The 15,825-nt window shown below is 50.2% G+C and overlaps 2 protein-coding genes and 1 non-coding gene across 3 annotated transcripts; 1 reads left to right on the top strand and 2 right to left on the bottom strand.

Annotated features, from left to right (window-relative positions):
- Positions 1–1,667: 1,667 nt before the first annotated feature.
- On the bottom strand, positions 1,668–3,119 carry LOC149349797 (importin-7-like). The gene is made up of 2 exons (XM_089575498.1): positions 2,711–3,119; positions 1,668–1,735 (listed from the first exon to the last, which is right to left on the bottom strand). Exons 1-2 carry the CDS (start codon positions 3,117–3,119, stop codon positions 1,668–1,670), a joined length of 477 nt encoding a protein of 158 aa, XP_089431624.1.
- A 5,482-nt stretch (positions 3,120–8,601) lies between these two features.
- On the bottom strand, positions 8,602–9,204 carry LOC149349796 (importin-7-like). Its single transcript, XM_089575497.1, has 2 exons — positions 8,787–9,204; positions 8,602–8,657 (listed from the first exon to the last, which is right to left on the bottom strand). Exons 1-2 carry the CDS (start codon positions 9,202–9,204, stop codon positions 8,602–8,604), a joined length of 474 nt encoding a protein of 157 aa, XP_089431623.1.
- A 5,351-nt stretch (positions 9,205–14,555) lies between these two features.
- Positions 14,556–14,639, top strand: TRNAL-UAA (transfer RNA leucine (anticodon UAA)). Its single transcript has one exon. It is a non-coding gene; the product is annotated as a tRNA-Leu (tRNA).
- The last annotated feature ends 1,186 nt before the right edge of the window (positions 14,640–15,825 follow it).

Genomic DNA, 15,825 nt, shown 5'->3' with positions numbered 1-15,825 from the left:
GGTCGGTCGGTCGGTCGGTCGGTCGGTCGGTCGGTCGGTCGGTCGGTAAGTAAGTAAGTAAACGAAAAAATCGCCTTGGCTAGGCCACGTAATACGCACAATAAAGAACCGGAGTTCTTTTAGCGTGACGACGTAGAAACCAACTGAACCAAAATGTAGTCGAGGGCAGCAGAGGTTTAAGTGGAATAATCAGGTTTTATTTTGGTGCAGGGCAGTCGCGGCTGGCGCAACGCAGGGGTAATTAGAAACCACTGACAGAACTACGCCTTTGTCCACCCCGGTGGTGGTAAAACTTTCTAGCGGATACAGAGGAGCGACCCGAAGCCGCCCCCCGCTTAAACTCTCAAGCGTGGTCCAACGGGCTATAGTTGGTAGTTCATATTCGAAAAAACAGCGGACCCTTAAGAAACGGACTGAGCAAGAGAGGACGACACCGCTTAAACGACGGCCACTATGCCTTGGGCAGCAGCGGCATCTTCAGCCAGCTGCTTGATCTCTGTCTCCAGGTGGAGGCTGAGCATTGAAGCCTCCTAATGATCAGAGTCGGAAATGATGTGGCTCGCGGGTAGGAATTGCGAGCAATCCGGTGAATGTAATCTGGATGATGATCACTGTAATAACGATGATGATCAACATCAAATGAGAACTTCTGGCTCGCAGTGTTAAGCACACAGAGAAGGAAGAAACCACCTTCTTCAAAGCAAAGCCAGATGGAATTGTACTGTATCTATGCTTTATATTTATAAAGTGGCTCCTTGGATGTCGGAATATTGAACCTACAAGCAATACAAAATAGAACACGCGGCTTTTGACCTGTTTTGCAATCGCGCGCTGTCATGTTGACTTCATTGGCATGCACAAAACGGTTGTCTCGATCCGCTGAGCGAAACTTTCACGCCCTCCTCCAGAGTGCAAAAGTGGTCCCGACATTTACCTGTCAAAGTGTACCCTCAAAGTACGAGCCAGGCCCGCCTGCATCACGGGACCTTACCGTCTCGAGATCGCCCGCTTTCCGGATCGGCTACAGACAAGTATTATAGTCCGGCAGGTCATCGCACGAATGTTTGGCCATGGATCTCCCTCATACAGATCCAATTCAAGAACGAAGCGACGAATGCCCCTCAAAGGTACCTCTCAAGCCAATGATCGCGACGTCGTGCTTAATCTCCTTGCAGCTGTTTGCCTGACATCGCAGCAGCTTTCATATGGAAGGTCTAGACGTGGATGGTGTGTACTTGTGTATATAAAGCGTCACGAATCACGCAGACACACAGGCGTGTGTGGCCTACCGCGGACATCAGAAATGACTCCAAAAACGAAGGCATACAAAATTGAGCACGTGTGTGTCTTTCCACCGAATAAACTGCGTCACAGTGAATGGCCCTCAAGGCAAAACATTTGGAAAAGAACTTTATTAAAGCTATGAGCGCATTGTGATCTTAAGCAGCGAAACTGGCAACGTCGTGCTGCAGAGCACTGCAGAATCAAGCGCAGCTAGTGTCAGCAAGCGACAGTGTAGTAGTCAAATGAAAGTTAGGAACGTTCCCGCTCCACATCCTCCGCTATTTAGTTATTGGTAGAAAATCGGTATGGCAATGGTTGAGCATGCGCAGTGGCGCTGTGGGCGCCACCACAGGGGCCAGAGTCCGGGAATGCGGAAGTTCCATTCAGTCGGTCCCGCCAGCCGCTTGCCGAACCGCGATTCCATGGCCATGGGGGAGTGTGGAGGCCTTCTCTGCACGAAAAAAATGTCACCGGAACATGAGTGCGCTCAAGAAAAGGCACAACACTAAAAAACGTATAGTGAACAGAAGAAAAATGAAGCAAGACAGTAAAAATTAGCTGCGGTTCAACTCTCCTCCACTTGGTTACAGAGCGAAAGCTATCGCGTATCGGGCAACTATAAGCGGTTCGGCGTCTGTAACGTTGAGCGCGTTCCAGACACTGGATAGGCAGCGCACCCACCCTGCCACACTGACAGGTTGCAGTTAATTGTTGATCGCGAGAGTTTGCTCACCCAATGAACGCTGCGGCCTATTCCAGCAGTTCCGTGTGTCTGCCACAACGTTGTCAGCGCTAACGCATGCAGCCAACATCTCTCTCTCACCACCCCACGTACCTATAAAAGCGATTCAGGCGTCAACTTATCAAGGAAGAAAGTTATGCACACTTCCTTTCCTTAAAATCATCTCAGTGTAAAACGCTGTCAACGCCAACGCCAATGAATGCAATGAACGCCGATGGCCTATAGCTTCCGTAAATTGGCTCTTGAATTAAGGAAACGGCGCAGTACCTGTCTCACAGATCTCGGTGGAAAGACGGGAGTGAAGGAAGAAAGAGAGAAAGAGGTGGCGTGGTGGAGGTCTATATCTTCAGGGCAGCCTTTCTGCCACAACGTTGTCAACGCCAACGCATGAAACGCACATCTATCACTACCGCCACGTAGCTAAAAGCACGGCTTAGGTGTCTACTGCTCCAAAAGAGCAGTTATGCGCCTTTCTTTTGCTTTCCTAGCTCGCGCTCCGTTGGTTTCGTAGCTTAAAGCACGACTAAGCTGTGCACTGTACCAGGGGGCCAGTTACACGACTATCTTTTGCTTTCGAAGCTCAAGGTCACTTGAAGGTGAAAACTAGGCACCCGGCGATCGAAGCACGAGGTCCCGTAGTGAAGCTTTCGCTTCAAAAGCGATATAAACAAAGAATATACTCACGCAGGTAGATATCCTGTGGCCCACAGAAGGGTGGTGTGCCACCAGAGCTGAACGATGGGGGCACCGTCTGGTTCTGGAACACGTATCCACCACTCTCCTCGATCCGGCTCGACTCTGCAGCATCCTTCCTCTGGCCGGCCAGCATGTTGACCTTCCGTGCGGACCTCTCCTCCACGGCGGACTGTGGGCCCGACGTCAGCGCACCAAACCACATCGGGTCCGGGTTCCGGATGCCTCGCATGACCTCCTTGGAGACCTGGTACTCGTCGACAGGGCGCTCCTCTTCGTCGAAGGACGTCGTGGTCGACTCCGCGCTTTCCTCTGACTCCTTCGTAGAGGTTGAGGATGAGGGAAACGGCGCGCCACGCAATTCTCGCCGCACACTGCTGGCCCTGGTCGTCAGTGTCATCCTGGTCCAAATCGAACACATCCAACAGCACGGCCTTCGCCTTCTTCTACGCTCGCCTTCGGCTCCGGCCTTCGACGGTCGTCGTCGTCTTCCTCTGTCAGCCTCTCGCTCGAGATCCCCGAGTTGCGGAATAATAAAGACACGGCGATAAATTAAGCTGGGTTCCTGCTCTCAGCCTGGCCGCACAGCGACGTTCCTCGGCCTCGATAACCGAATTTCCGCAGGGATCGCACTTTTTCCCTTGGTGGGGTGGTATGAGCGTGTTTCTGATCCATCTTTTTTGAAACGAGTTCATCTCTGAGAACAATAGATACGTGCGAGATGTTTTCTATCTTCCCTAGGTCCCCTCAATCACATTCTTCATGCCTGTCCCTCGATGGGTCTGCAGCTCTCCGAGCGGTGCACCGAGCCCAAGGGGTCGCCGTGCGGCAAGGGCTCGTCGCCACCTGGCGCCCCCCCCCCCCCCCGCTCTTATTCCACAAAAATTTATGAATAAAAATTGTTTCGATCTCTCTCTTCCCGTCTTGCTCGAAAGGTCTTGTGTTCATTGGCCAATTTCACTCCTGCTTTGTTGTCCCTTTCCCTACATGTCACCTTTTCGTGTGCTTACATTTCCCGGGTTAAGCGGAATAAGCTATCGCAGTAGGCCAGCGTTTGGCCAGCGTGCCCCTTCTTTTGAGGCCTGTCATGTCGTTCGCGATGTTCTTTACGGGATCATGGTGGAAATTAAAATATCTTGCCGTGTAGAATCAATAGCGTGGTATGGCCGGTAAAAACTGGTAATTTTAACTTGATGCTGAAACCCGCGTAAAACGCGATAAAACGATGCTCTGCAGTCGTACTAAACAGGTGCCCTCGTACCCACCATGACCACATAGAGGTATACATAGTCTAGCTGTTGTTAAATGCATCAAGGTTTCTAGAGTGGAAGAGAGGCAGCACTCGTAGCATGCCGGCGCGTTACGCATACGTGCGTAAAAGAGCACAGAAGCACGTAAACATTAGCACAGAAGGACCAAAGTTTCCTCCACTGTAGGATGCAGTATCATCCGTTGGACACCTTGCAGCGCTCTTTAAAAAAGGACTTTCCCTTAACGCCATATGGGATATGGTTTCCATCTGCCAATAATGAAGGGTGCGTGCCATAAAACTTATGTTGCTCTGCCTCCGCAGTGTATGGAAAACGGGAATGGCTGTGAGACACGCTGATGTGGATGCTCGCTCAACGAGGGAGCAGTTCATCGAAAGTGTGGTTTACCTGAAGTAAGTCTACGATACGGAGAGAGAGAAACCATGAATTGGTGCCTGTGTTGAACAAGCTGGCTAACCTGAAACGTTTTTAAAACACAGCACAGCCAAAGTTTGGCTGCCGTTTAAGTGTTATTGCATTCTTCTTGTGAGTTGTGATTAATTATTTGCTTGAAATCAGCAGGTAAAAAAAAATAGCAGTTTAATCTGTGCTACACCTACATTACCCACTGCAGGAATGGATGCGTGCTGTCCAATTTTTTCATCTCATGCATACACAAGAAACAACATAAGGGAGGCTGTCCCTAAAGAAATCTTGATGCACTGGGCCCGCTTGCACGAAGCAGATTAGATGGTCTAGTTACCAGTCTAGCCTTATTCGCAGCCTAGGCCCTCCGCAGGATTTGAAGGAAGGAAAGGCGCATAACGGGCTGACTTTTTCGGTGGACTCCTCAACCGCGCCGTGAGAAAAATTGGCTGTTGCTTAGCTAATTGGCTGTGGTAGCTTTTCAGACAACTCCCAAGTTACCACTTCTCGATCGGTGTTTCTGAGCCGTCCGACCGTTGCTCTTCTCCTTCCACGGCGAGTATCTGCACCTGTTCTATGGGCAAGCGCGCCTTATATAGCCCTCCTTTCAAATGCGCACTGCGCACGGCTGCGGCGAAAGGTCAAACGGCAGCGAGGCGAGGAGTAGATGCCGCGGCGCACACGCGCAGCAGCGTGCGGCGGCGGCGAAAGGTCAGGCGACGGAGTCAGCGCGCGCCGGCGACGACGGCTGCGGCAGCAGCGGCCATCTGCGCTCCGCGTGTCGTCACTCGGTTCCGCGCATGCGCAGCTGTGGCAAATCTGTAGTGTGGCTCACATGAAGCGCGGTGTTGACGAGCCTAGTGAAGCTTTTCGCTTCAAAAAAAAAAACATAGACCAAAAGCTTCAGTTGCCAGCTAGCATTCGAGTTTGCAATTTTACTCGTTCTCATTTCTGCATCACAACCCAGAAACACGAACGATTGAAATCACAAACACGAGCGCTAGGTTGCAACTGAAGTTTTTAGTCGCTTTTTTTTTTCGCTCACGATGCGGTTGAGGTGTCCTCCGACAAAGACAGCCCTTTATGCGCCTTTCCTTCCCTCAAATCCAGCGAACGGTTCTTAGCTGCGATTATATAAGACTAGACTGGTAACTATGCTGTCCAACTAGCTTCGTGCAAGCGGGCGCTGGTTTCGTAAGGTCACTTGCAAGCCCAATTACGCTGAGCTGGGCGAGTTGGAAAGGAGCATCTTGGAAAATTCCGCGCAACAAAGGGAAGAGTACAAAGGAAGATAAGAGGGCCTGTCTGTTTTTTGTTCCTTTCTACTCGTCAATTTGTTGCGCTGAATTTTCCAAGATGCACTTGTAAGCCCCCAGCAGAGGCACAGCGTGTACAATATGTGTGCTTAGAATCATCACCTGTTATAGGCCACTCGACGCAAGGATTTCTTTTATGCGTAGCATATTGCAATCACTCAGTTCAGCCCTTGGGCGCGGCCGGGCAGCCACCAAACCACGAGACGTGACGTCACCTAACCACGTAAAAAAGAAAAAAAGAAAAAAAAACAAAAAAGGCCGGCTGAGCATGGTGGTGGTTGCCACCGCCCCGTTTCAAAGGGGGCGCTCCTATCCATCCATCCATTCATCCATCCATACGTCACGGAGGAAAAGCTGCTGAGAAAATCGAGTGCCGCCAAGCAATACCTCGCGCAAAAAGACCGCACAATATGCAACGCATTCTTGGTTTAACCAAGCTAAGCCTGGCTATTTTTTAATTTAATTTACTTCTTGAGTTCGGTCAGGCAGATGCAAGGAACGAGGACGCCGCTGTAGGCACAAGCATATTTCTAGACTTTTAATATGAAAGCACTCATACAATCGGCAGAGCCGAGCAAAAACCTTGCTTGTGTATCTTGCTTGTGCATAGCTCTTTGCCATACCAACTGCGACGCCAAGAAGCAAGAATTTGGTCCGGGATACCCACCAAATTCGGCATTTGCTGATTTGGACCAAAATCGGTGTCCAACCATATTTGAGCGTGCTCACCGCGATGGCTATCTCCAAATGTGGCCCGCGTAATTGCCAAAATTTGGACCGGGTCACTCCCAGAAAACTAGTTCACAGCTTTGAGTTTGGCGCCATCTCGTTGCTATGGTGTCGCTTGTGGCTTAACATTTACGTCACCGCGCTTTCGAGAACGAGTGACAAAGAAAGACATATTGCATGTTCCTAGAGCGTAAAAAGCTCCAACGTTTTCAAATATTCAAGGAGTGTCTGTTTGGCCCTTCTGAGGACATTATGCATTCATAAGTGGATAAAATTCATGTCTTATAGGGTGTATTTTACATCACTCTTTCCTATACTTCATTGCTTTGGTGTGTACGTCCTTAAAGTCGCTGTTCAGCAATGCTTTTATTGCAATTTTCACACTTATTGAGAGCTATCAATTATATGAGCAGGTGCCCCTTTGCATAAGCTTCTATGACCAGCATACCCGTTGACATGGGAGCACTGGGTGTATCTGTTGCTCTAGCAATCACTTCGGCTGACGTGGTTACTGCGACAAGCGTATTTTAAGGCGAAAGCCTTTAATGGCTCATACTGTCGTGACCAAGACGCGTGAGCAAATTTCTCCGCGTTTCAGATTGGTCGAAATGGTCGTGACGTCACTGCGCTCGAATTTTGACTGGTGTCCACCGAATTATGTGCGCAATTTCCTTTCCTCAAATACAATTTTCATTTTCTTCATTACGGCCCCTCTTTCTCTTTCTTCTTTCACTTCACTTCCTCCCTTCCTGTACGGTGCGGTTCAGGAGTCCACCGAGATGATCGACAATTACAGAGCCATTTCCTTTCCTCAAAAAGCGTTGCGTTCTAAGGGCAACGCATCGCACCGAACGGGTGGTGGCGTTCCGTGGACTCCCTGGCAGCGCTACAACACGCTGTCGCGTTCCACTCTTATAGGAAAAGGTTAAGCGTCATTAATTGGCTGTTAATTAATCCACCAACAGTACGCGAAGTGAACAATCGCGTAGCAGAAAGCAGCACTCAGGCTTTCGCCTTTCCCACTTCAGCCGCTAAAGTTCCTCGTAATTTTTTCTCAATATTTTCTTTCGCATCTATTTCTTCCAAAGGCCTTCTATCTGCACGCGTCATTGATAGTGGCGCAGTTGGAGGTAGTCATTAGACGTTTTTAAGGCGAAAGACTTTAGTGCCTCATCGTTGTCTACAGAAGGGTGTCAGCAGAAGCTTGTCAGTAGAGGTGTCACGATTTTGACGGATGTCCACCGAGATATGTGAGACAGTTACTGCGCAATTTCCTGTGCTCAAATACAATTTTCATTTTCTTCATTATGGCCCCTCTTTCTCTTTCTTCTTTCACTCCCACTTCCTCCCTTCCTGTACGGTGCGGTTCAACTTCCTCCCTTCCTGTATGGTGCTGTTCAGGTGTCCACCGAGATGACAGAGAATTACTGCGCCATTTCCTTTCTTCAAAAAGCGTTGCATTCAAAGGGCAAGACATCGCGCCGAATGGGTGGTGGCGTGCCGTGGACTCCCTGGCAGCGCTACAACACGCTGTCGCGTTCCACTCCTAGAGGCGAAGCTTAAGCGTCATTAATTAGCGTTTAATTAGTATTTAGTCTTTAATCAGTAGTTAGCCATTGATTAGTAATTTGTCATTGCTTAGTAATTAGTCATTCATTGCGTGTGACGTCATGCACTGGTGATGTCACCAGTGCCACAGAGGCAGTCAAAGTGGTGCGGAAAACGCTTTCGCCTCTACGCACTTTAGACAGTCTAAGTGCCCCCTAAATTTTTCAGAATACCGGATAGGTATTATCGTATACGTATACCAGTTTTACCGGACGCCTCCTGCGCACGTGCAGCGCCCGCTCAGTCACTCCGCGTGCGTAGGAGACCTCCAGTAAAACCGGTATACGTCTCCGCTAATACGTCTCAGGTATGGAATGACGAAAGGACAGAAGTCTGTAGGCAAAGACAGGTTAAATGTAGCGCTACACGCAATTCCTAAATTAAAAAGAGAGCATACAAATACGTGGCAGCGTCATGCAGATTGTTTTCATTAGTCAATCAATCAATCGATTTACAATCGATATTACAATGAATGAGCATGCGCAGTGGCGCCGTGAACGCCACCACAGGGGCCGGAGTCCGTGAACGCCGCAGTTCCATTTAGTCGGTCCCGCTAGCCGCTTGTCGAATGGGCGGCTCCATGGTCCAGCGGGAGTGTAGAGGCCTTCTCTGCATGTAAAAAATGCAATCGGAAAATGAGCCCACGCAAGGAAATGCGGAACGCTAAAATATCTACAGCGAAGAGAATAAAAATGAAGTAAGAAAACGAAAAACGATATAAATAAAGAATATACGCACGTTGGTAGATCTCATGTGGCCCACAGAAGAATGTGCCACCAGAGCTGAACGATGGGGCCATCGTCTGGTTCTCGAACACATTTCCACCACTCTTCTCGATCCGGCTAGACTCTGCAGCGGCCTTCCTCTGGCCTGCCAGCACGTTGACCTCGTGTGTGGGCCGCAGTTGCACGACGGACTGCGGGCCCGACGTCAGCGCACCAAACCACATCGCGTCCGTGTTCTGGATGCTTCGCATGACCTCCGTGGATACCTGGTACTCGTCGACAGGGCGCTCCTCTTCGTCGAGGAACGTCGTGGTCCACTCCACGTCTCGCTCTGAATCCTTGATAGACGTTGAGGATGGCGGAAACGGCGCGCCACGCAATTCTCGCCGGACACTCCTGGCCCTGGTCGTCAGTGTCATCTTGGTCCGCATCGAACACGTCTAACAGCCCGGCCTTCCTCTTCTACGCTCGCCTTGGGCTCCGGGCTTCGACGGTAGTCGTCTTCCTCTTTCAGGTCTGTCTCCGGATCCCCGAGGCGTGGAATAATAAAGGTGCGGCGAATAATTAAGCTGGGTTCGTGCTCTCTGCTTGACAGCACAGCTGCGTTCCTCGGACTCGATAACCGAATTTCCGCAGGGATCGCGCTTTTTCCCCCGGCGGGAAAATACCCACAAAAACAATCTTTAAAGATCTGTTGCATAATATGTCCTTCGAAATAATTTCAGGGTCCATTTAAGCTCGGTCGCGCTCAGCGCTGCGACGAGGAGGAGGCTACAGGGAGAGGACAGGCGGATTCATTCCTGCAGTGCGTAATGTAAGTCACCAAGTATGCGAAATCTCAGCTGGACAGGTACATGTACGCATGTACACCTGCACAGAGTGAATATATGTTCATAAAAGCAGCCATGTTGTGGTCAGGATGCCACCGAGCGTGACGGACGCAGGATCATGAGCTCCGGCGGAGCGGCGATAGCGGCACTTGCTGGCCGCGGAAACAGGTTAGCTGCCGACGCAGATCAGGAATACGAAATTGTTTTGCCTAACTTGCCTACAGGACGTGTTGTTCTTAACACGGTGTTTCTTCACGGAGACGTGAGAGCGAGGCCCTACAGGGTGGAAGATTTTCGGGACGCCCTGGCCAACGCTGGTGCGCTCCCCGACGTCGTGGCGTTGGGGGCGTATCAGATTAACCACGTGTGGGCGGTGACGATGAGCACCTCAGAAGCTGCGAAGAAACTTGCTGCCTGGAAAGAGCTACAAGTGAAAGGGCGGCGGTGCATTATTTTCGACCCTGAAGATCAGCAGGTAAAGCTGCGCCTGCATTGGATGCTGCACGGTGTGGCGGACGACGACATCCGGACGGCTTTCGCGGCGTTCGGCAACGTGACGGAGGTGACGCGGGAGCGTTGGCGTGTCCAAGGCTTGAAGGAGAAAGGCTCGACCACCAGGGCCGTGCTACTGAAGTTGAAGCCGGGAATTAAGGTGGATGATTTGCCACACCAGGTCCGAGTAGCCGGTGAGCTGGCCCTCGTTGTTGTCCCTGGGCGACCGATGCAGTGCCTGCGTTGCCACGGCACGGGTCACGTTCGCCGCGACTGCAAGGTGCCCAGGTGTTCCCTGTGCAGGCGCTACGGACACATGGACGCGGACTGCGTCCGTACCTACGCGTCAGCTACCGGGCTCGGAAAGGCGAACGACACTGCGGAACTCATGGACATTGCTGAGGCGGAGGAAGCAGCCACTGGTACGGACGAGGCGGGCAAGTCGGCTTCCACACTTGCGACGTCAGGGACTCCCAGTGACGACACCAAAGCGGCCGACGAACCAGAGAGCCAACAGCCGACGGGAGGCTCCCTCGGCGTCTCTAACGAGACGCCAGAGAACGGGGCGTGCCCATCAGAGCCCGTAGTCGTCGAGGGAAAGGACCTGAACGAAGACCACCACGAGAATACCGGCGCCCGCACAACAAGCGTCTCGCCCCCCCTTAACACCCCGGCGAAGCGTTCCCATGACCAGGCCAGCCCTGAAGGGGACAAAGTGGTAGCACCCGGCGTCGAGGAGCCCCCTGCAAAGACGACTCAAGCCCGGCGTTCGTCGTTACGGCCACGCCCAAACCATGCGGCTGACAAACGGTACTCCTCCGCAGGCAAGGTACTACTCGAGCAGACTGATGTTCTTGCGCCGGATGATACCGGCGGCAACAGTGGCGTCTAGCGGCGCGCTAGACGTGGAAGGTAAGCACCATGCTCTTGGTTCCTTCCTCTTGTGTAAAAATGGCTCCCGCCTCCGCCTTTACAGTCGCTACATTGAATGTGAGGGGCCTGGCGGCAAGGAAAAAACAAGGTCAGGTGTACCGACTTCTTACGGAGCGCGATATAGATGTATTGGCCGTGCAGGAGACGAAAGTGGGCGGCAACGAAGGGACCGACAGCATGGTGCGACGTTTCACGACTAGATTTTATGCTGTCGTCAGTCAAGCAGTGCGAACATCGGCTGGCTGCGTGCTTTTTGTAAAGAAGATACCGGGGCTAGAGGTGCAGGCTTATTTTTCGTGTGTGTATGTCCGGTGTATTGTGCTTGATTTTTGTCTGAACGGCAATGAGTGGCGCATTGTTACTGTGTACGCGCCGAATGTGGTTGAGGAAAGGGTTGCCTTTTTCCAAAACCTCCAAGAGCGCCTTTGTACGGAGAGGAGGCTCATTGTATTAGGCGACTTCAATTGTGTTCTTAACGCGCGCGATAGGTCAGGCATCCGGGGGTTTCGAGACAGGAGCACTGAAGTGTTGATGCGAATGATCGAGAACGGAAACCTTGAGGATGTGGCTGAACTTATTGAGGGTGCGCGGACAGTGCAGTTCACTCATTTCCAGGGCTCAAGCCATGCACGGCTGGACCGCATTTACGCATCAGTCGACCTTGCCCCTGTTTGCAACCATTATGAAGTTGTGGGAGTCTCCTTCTCAGACCACTGTTTAGTTGAGTGCTGCCTCGGAAGTGTGAACCGAAGCAAGGCATTTTCGTGGGAAATGTGGAAGCTAAACAACACGCTTCTTCAAGACGAAATCTACTGCAGAGCAGTAAAGGACGAAATAGGTAAAATAAACCCGCGCGAGAACCTGAAGATTTGGCAACAGTGGGAGCTAAGTAAAGAATCTTTAAAAATCAAAGCAATAGAAAGGGCGACATGTATCCGTTATAAGGAAAAACAAGACGAAGCTGAGCTAAGGGCACTGCTTCAAACGCTGATGAAGCAAGAATGCAAAGAGCCTGGGAAATGGATAGAAGATGTCAGGAAAACAAAACAAAAGATAGAGCTTATGGAAGAACGGCGTTATCGCGGAGCACTAGTGAGGGCAAGGGCGGAAGACACAGCTGCGGGCGAAGCGCCATCGAAACGTGCTCTTCGTCTAGAAAAAGCGCGCGCTGAAAGAAATCACATCGATAAAATAGAATGGGGGGGTATCTTATCGGCAGACACTGACCACATCAAAGAAGCCTTTAATGAATACTACCAGAGGCTTTTTTCATCGACTCCTGTAGACGCAGTAGCCTTTACGCATCAGTTTCTTGGTGCAATGCCACGGCTTGACGAAGAAAGCAAAAAGAAAATGGAACTAACAATAACTCACAGCGAGGTAGAGCACGCGATAGATCAGTTAAACCTAGGAAAATCACCAGGACCAGATGGATTCAGTGCGGCATTTTATAAAGAATTTAAGCACGAAATTGCCCCAGTGCTGTGTACAATTTTCAATGAAGCCTATAAAATAAACGTATTGCCTCCGTCTTTTGGGACCTCCCATACAGTGCTCATACCTAAAACGGATGATATAGAGAAATTACAATTGGTTACAGCGTATCGACCCATAGCACTCACTAATGTGGACTACAAAATTTTTATGAAGGTATTGGCGCGTAGACTGCAGACAGTGATATCGGATATTGTTGGACCCCACCAGACATGTGTAATCAAAGGGCGTTCAATTTTTAACAACATTCACAAAGCGCGCAGTGTGCTTGAAAGCTGTGATGACATCAATGGGCGAGTAGCGATGCTTCAGATTGATCTTGAAAAGGCATTTGATTGTGTTTCTCATGAAATTTTGTTTGCCGTTTTAGACCATGTGAACGTCGGTTCAGTTATCCGTAAGGGTGTAGCCCTGGCGTATCGAAACTGCACGACGAGGCTGACTTAGGGGGCCCCCATTAGCGTGCAGCGTTCGGTGCCTCAGGGCTGCCCCCTCAGCCCTCTCTTGTTTTGTATTTACATCGAAACGCTGTGCATGAAAATCATAGAAAACAATAGTATTAATGGCTTTAGGTTACAAGCAGCTGAAGTTAAGCTGCTGGCCTATGCAGATGACGTTGCAGTATTTACGGTTGATCAGGGGAGCATAAGTGAAGCTGTCGGGTGTGTACGCGCGTTCAGCGAAGTCACAGGTAGCGGGGTTAACTGGTCCAAGTGCCTTGGGCTCTGGCATGGATGGTGGCCATCCCACCCGGACCATTTCGCCAACGTACCGTGGGCGACGACCCCGGGCAAGTATTTGGGCGTTCCGCTCGATGCTTATCGCGATAGCGAGGACTATTGGAAAGAGCAAACTAAAGACGCACGTGACCGAGCTGGGAAATGGAAAGGCACCAACCTTTCAATTTTCGCCAGAGCTACAGTCTGCAATCTTTTTTTTATTAGCAAACTCTGGTATATGATGCAGGTTTTGCATTGCTCGCGTGTGAACGTTCAGAAGCTACACATGATTTTTGCAGTTTTCATGTGGGCGTCCGAATGGGAACGTTGCAGCAGAACGAACCTGTTCCGGAGGGTAAAAGACCGCGGGCTAGGGCTAGGGCACCTCTTTTTAAGACAGCTGGTGAACCGTTTTTTTTGTTTTTTCGCGACGTCACAGACCCGTTCTTGCGCACCGTGTGCCAAGTGAAGCTGCGGCGATTGCTGCCGGAGTTTGTGGTATCCACAGAAGAGCTCTCTGGTGGAACTTTTGGTTACTAAAAAGAGATTGTAGCAAGCGTTCGGTTTCTTTCGGCACGTTTTTCCACCGATTATTTGTGGAAAAGCAAAAGGAAAAAGTTGTACAATGATCTTTGTGATATTGTTTTCCCAGAGCCCATGTACAGGGCCTTGTACAGTGGAGGCCCGGGAGGGGATGTTTTAAAAAGGGTGAAGAAAATGCAGGTGCCACCAGGAGTAAAGACTTTCTTTTTTAAGTTACACACCGGGACGTTACCAGTTAAAAAGTTTCTAGAGGGAAAGGATTTCTTTTTACCGTGGGGATCGAACTGCTTAATTTGTAAACAGCCTGAAATAATAGACCATGTTTTTTTGCATTGCTGGGAAGGGGTTTATTTTTGGGACGTGTTACAAAGGACCATAAAGAAAGAGCTACCACTTGACGCGCACGGAATTCGCTATTTAAGCACTGATAATGAGGATGGGGCACCTTTTGATCTCATAATGCTCTTGGGCCTCCACTGTATATGGCGCTCCAGAATGGCAGGCTACCATTGTGACAAAGACGCACGACCGGCCCGAATTTATTTTCGGGAAAGCGTGGACTGGTTTCTTGCAATCCAAAAAGCAGCTGCGGAGCCTCCCGAGTGGCTCTCAAGACTAGAGCCGTTGTGTATGTTGCGGGAATTTTAAGCTGACGAAGCCAGTCTCGTGCTGGCTGACCACGACCGTGTCGTATGTATATAGCGTTGTGTGTATTTTTGTTGTGCAATGTCATGAGCCAAAGACAGGCAATAAAGAAAAAAAAAAAAAAAGGTCAGGATGGCCGAGCGGTCTAAGGCGCCAGATTTAAGCTCTGGTCCTCGAAAGAGGGCGTGGGTTCGAACCCCACTTCTGACAGTATTTTTTTTTTAGTTTTTGCTTTTTGACCTACTGAGAACGCTGTACGTGCAGCACGCTAATACACATTTCTATTATGCAGCACTGCCCTGTTTTTTTTTCTTTCCCCTGCAGTCGGATACAACTTAAATAATGGAGCAGCAAATGCCCCTCAGATGAAGCACCCCAGAGCACAGCACGGTGTCAGGACGGAAAATTCTCTCACCCGTCGCGCCTAGGCCATGGACCGCTTGAAGTTCCGGGTCCGGAAGGAGCTTCGTTCGATTTTTCTGCAGTTGTCTGTCCCAAGATCGTTGTGCGTGTTGCCAAAATCACACCTGCAGGCTTTGAGAAACGCCACTGAGGATAAGCATACTGGTTTAGCCCACGTCGTGTCTTTTAACATACTATGCACTAAACAGGTGTTTTGCTTTTTGTCTCCACTGAAAAGCGGCCATGAATTCTTCCTCTAAAATCGTGTTCATTAAACGAAAAGTTATTACTGCGGCAGCAAGGACGTTTTAATATTTACACACCGCGCGCCGTAAAACATGACTGCAGATTAAAAGCCTAATGGTAACTCGAAGTAATTTTGTACGCGTGCATGCTACCCTTTTCTTTTAACACTCGGGAATCCCAAGCGGCCTCACAGATGATATCACTGCTTAAAAAACCGTTCGGCCGGACCCGCCTCATCCTTACTTCTTTTAATATATAGCAAACGAATTTCTTCAAGCGTTTTGGAGATTTCAGCGCATTTTCTGGCTTTATAACTTCTGCATAATACGAACCCCCTTCCATGCAGTGAGCATTTTAGCTCTTGTGCTGCTGCGGCAACGAGCCCGAGCCCACTCCGCCAAGTACAATAAAGTGATAACTTAGAGGGCACTGGATACAGGTCGCGGGCCTGGGCCGGGCTCGGGCCTCAGGATTAGGCCTGTGCAGACCTCTGCCCCAGCCATTGGCGTTAGCCGATTTTCATAAAGTAGCAGTGAATCCATGGTAAATCCCCTGTCATGATATAGCGTGACCAGGGATTAACCGCGACGCCATGAAAATAAGTCGACGCCATTGGCTGGAGGGCCTCCCTTGAAGGGCATCTGCCGCTTCGTTCTTGAGTTGTATCCTACTATATAGTTTCTGTTTTTCGCGCGTTGGTGATACTGTCATACGTCAAAAACACACTGGCCCAACTGTCGGCAAAAAT

The sequence above is a fragment of the Amblyomma mixtum genome, chromosome 3 (assembly GCF_055824585.1).
Source record: "Amblyomma mixtum isolate Tamu chromosome 3, ASM5582458v1, whole genome shotgun sequence".
Lineage (NCBI taxonomy): Eukaryota > Metazoa > Arthropoda > Arachnida > Ixodida > Ixodidae > Amblyomma > Amblyomma mixtum.
This window is presented reverse-complemented; position numbering and strand designations above follow the sequence as displayed.

What these genes read in the sequence shown, in the direction of transcription:
- LOC149349797 (XM_089575498.1), bottom strand. Translation starts at nt 3,119, where the DNA reads ATGACACTGACGACCAGGGCCAGCAGTGTGCGGCGAGAATTGCGTGGC. An exon ending in GCCACAGGATATCTACCTGC is followed by an intron (nt 1,736 to 2,710) that starts GTGAGTATATTC and finishes TTTTTCGTGCAG; the next exon opens with AGAAGGCCTCCACACTCCCC.
- LOC149349796 (XM_089575497.1), bottom strand. Translation starts at nt 9,204, where the DNA reads ATGCGGACCAAGATGACACTGACGACCAGGGCCAGGAGTGTCCGGCGA. An exon ending in GCCACATGAGATCTACCAAC is followed by an intron (nt 8,658 to 8,786) that starts GTGCGTATATTC and finishes TTTTACATGCAG; the next exon opens with AGAAGGCCTCTACACTCCCG.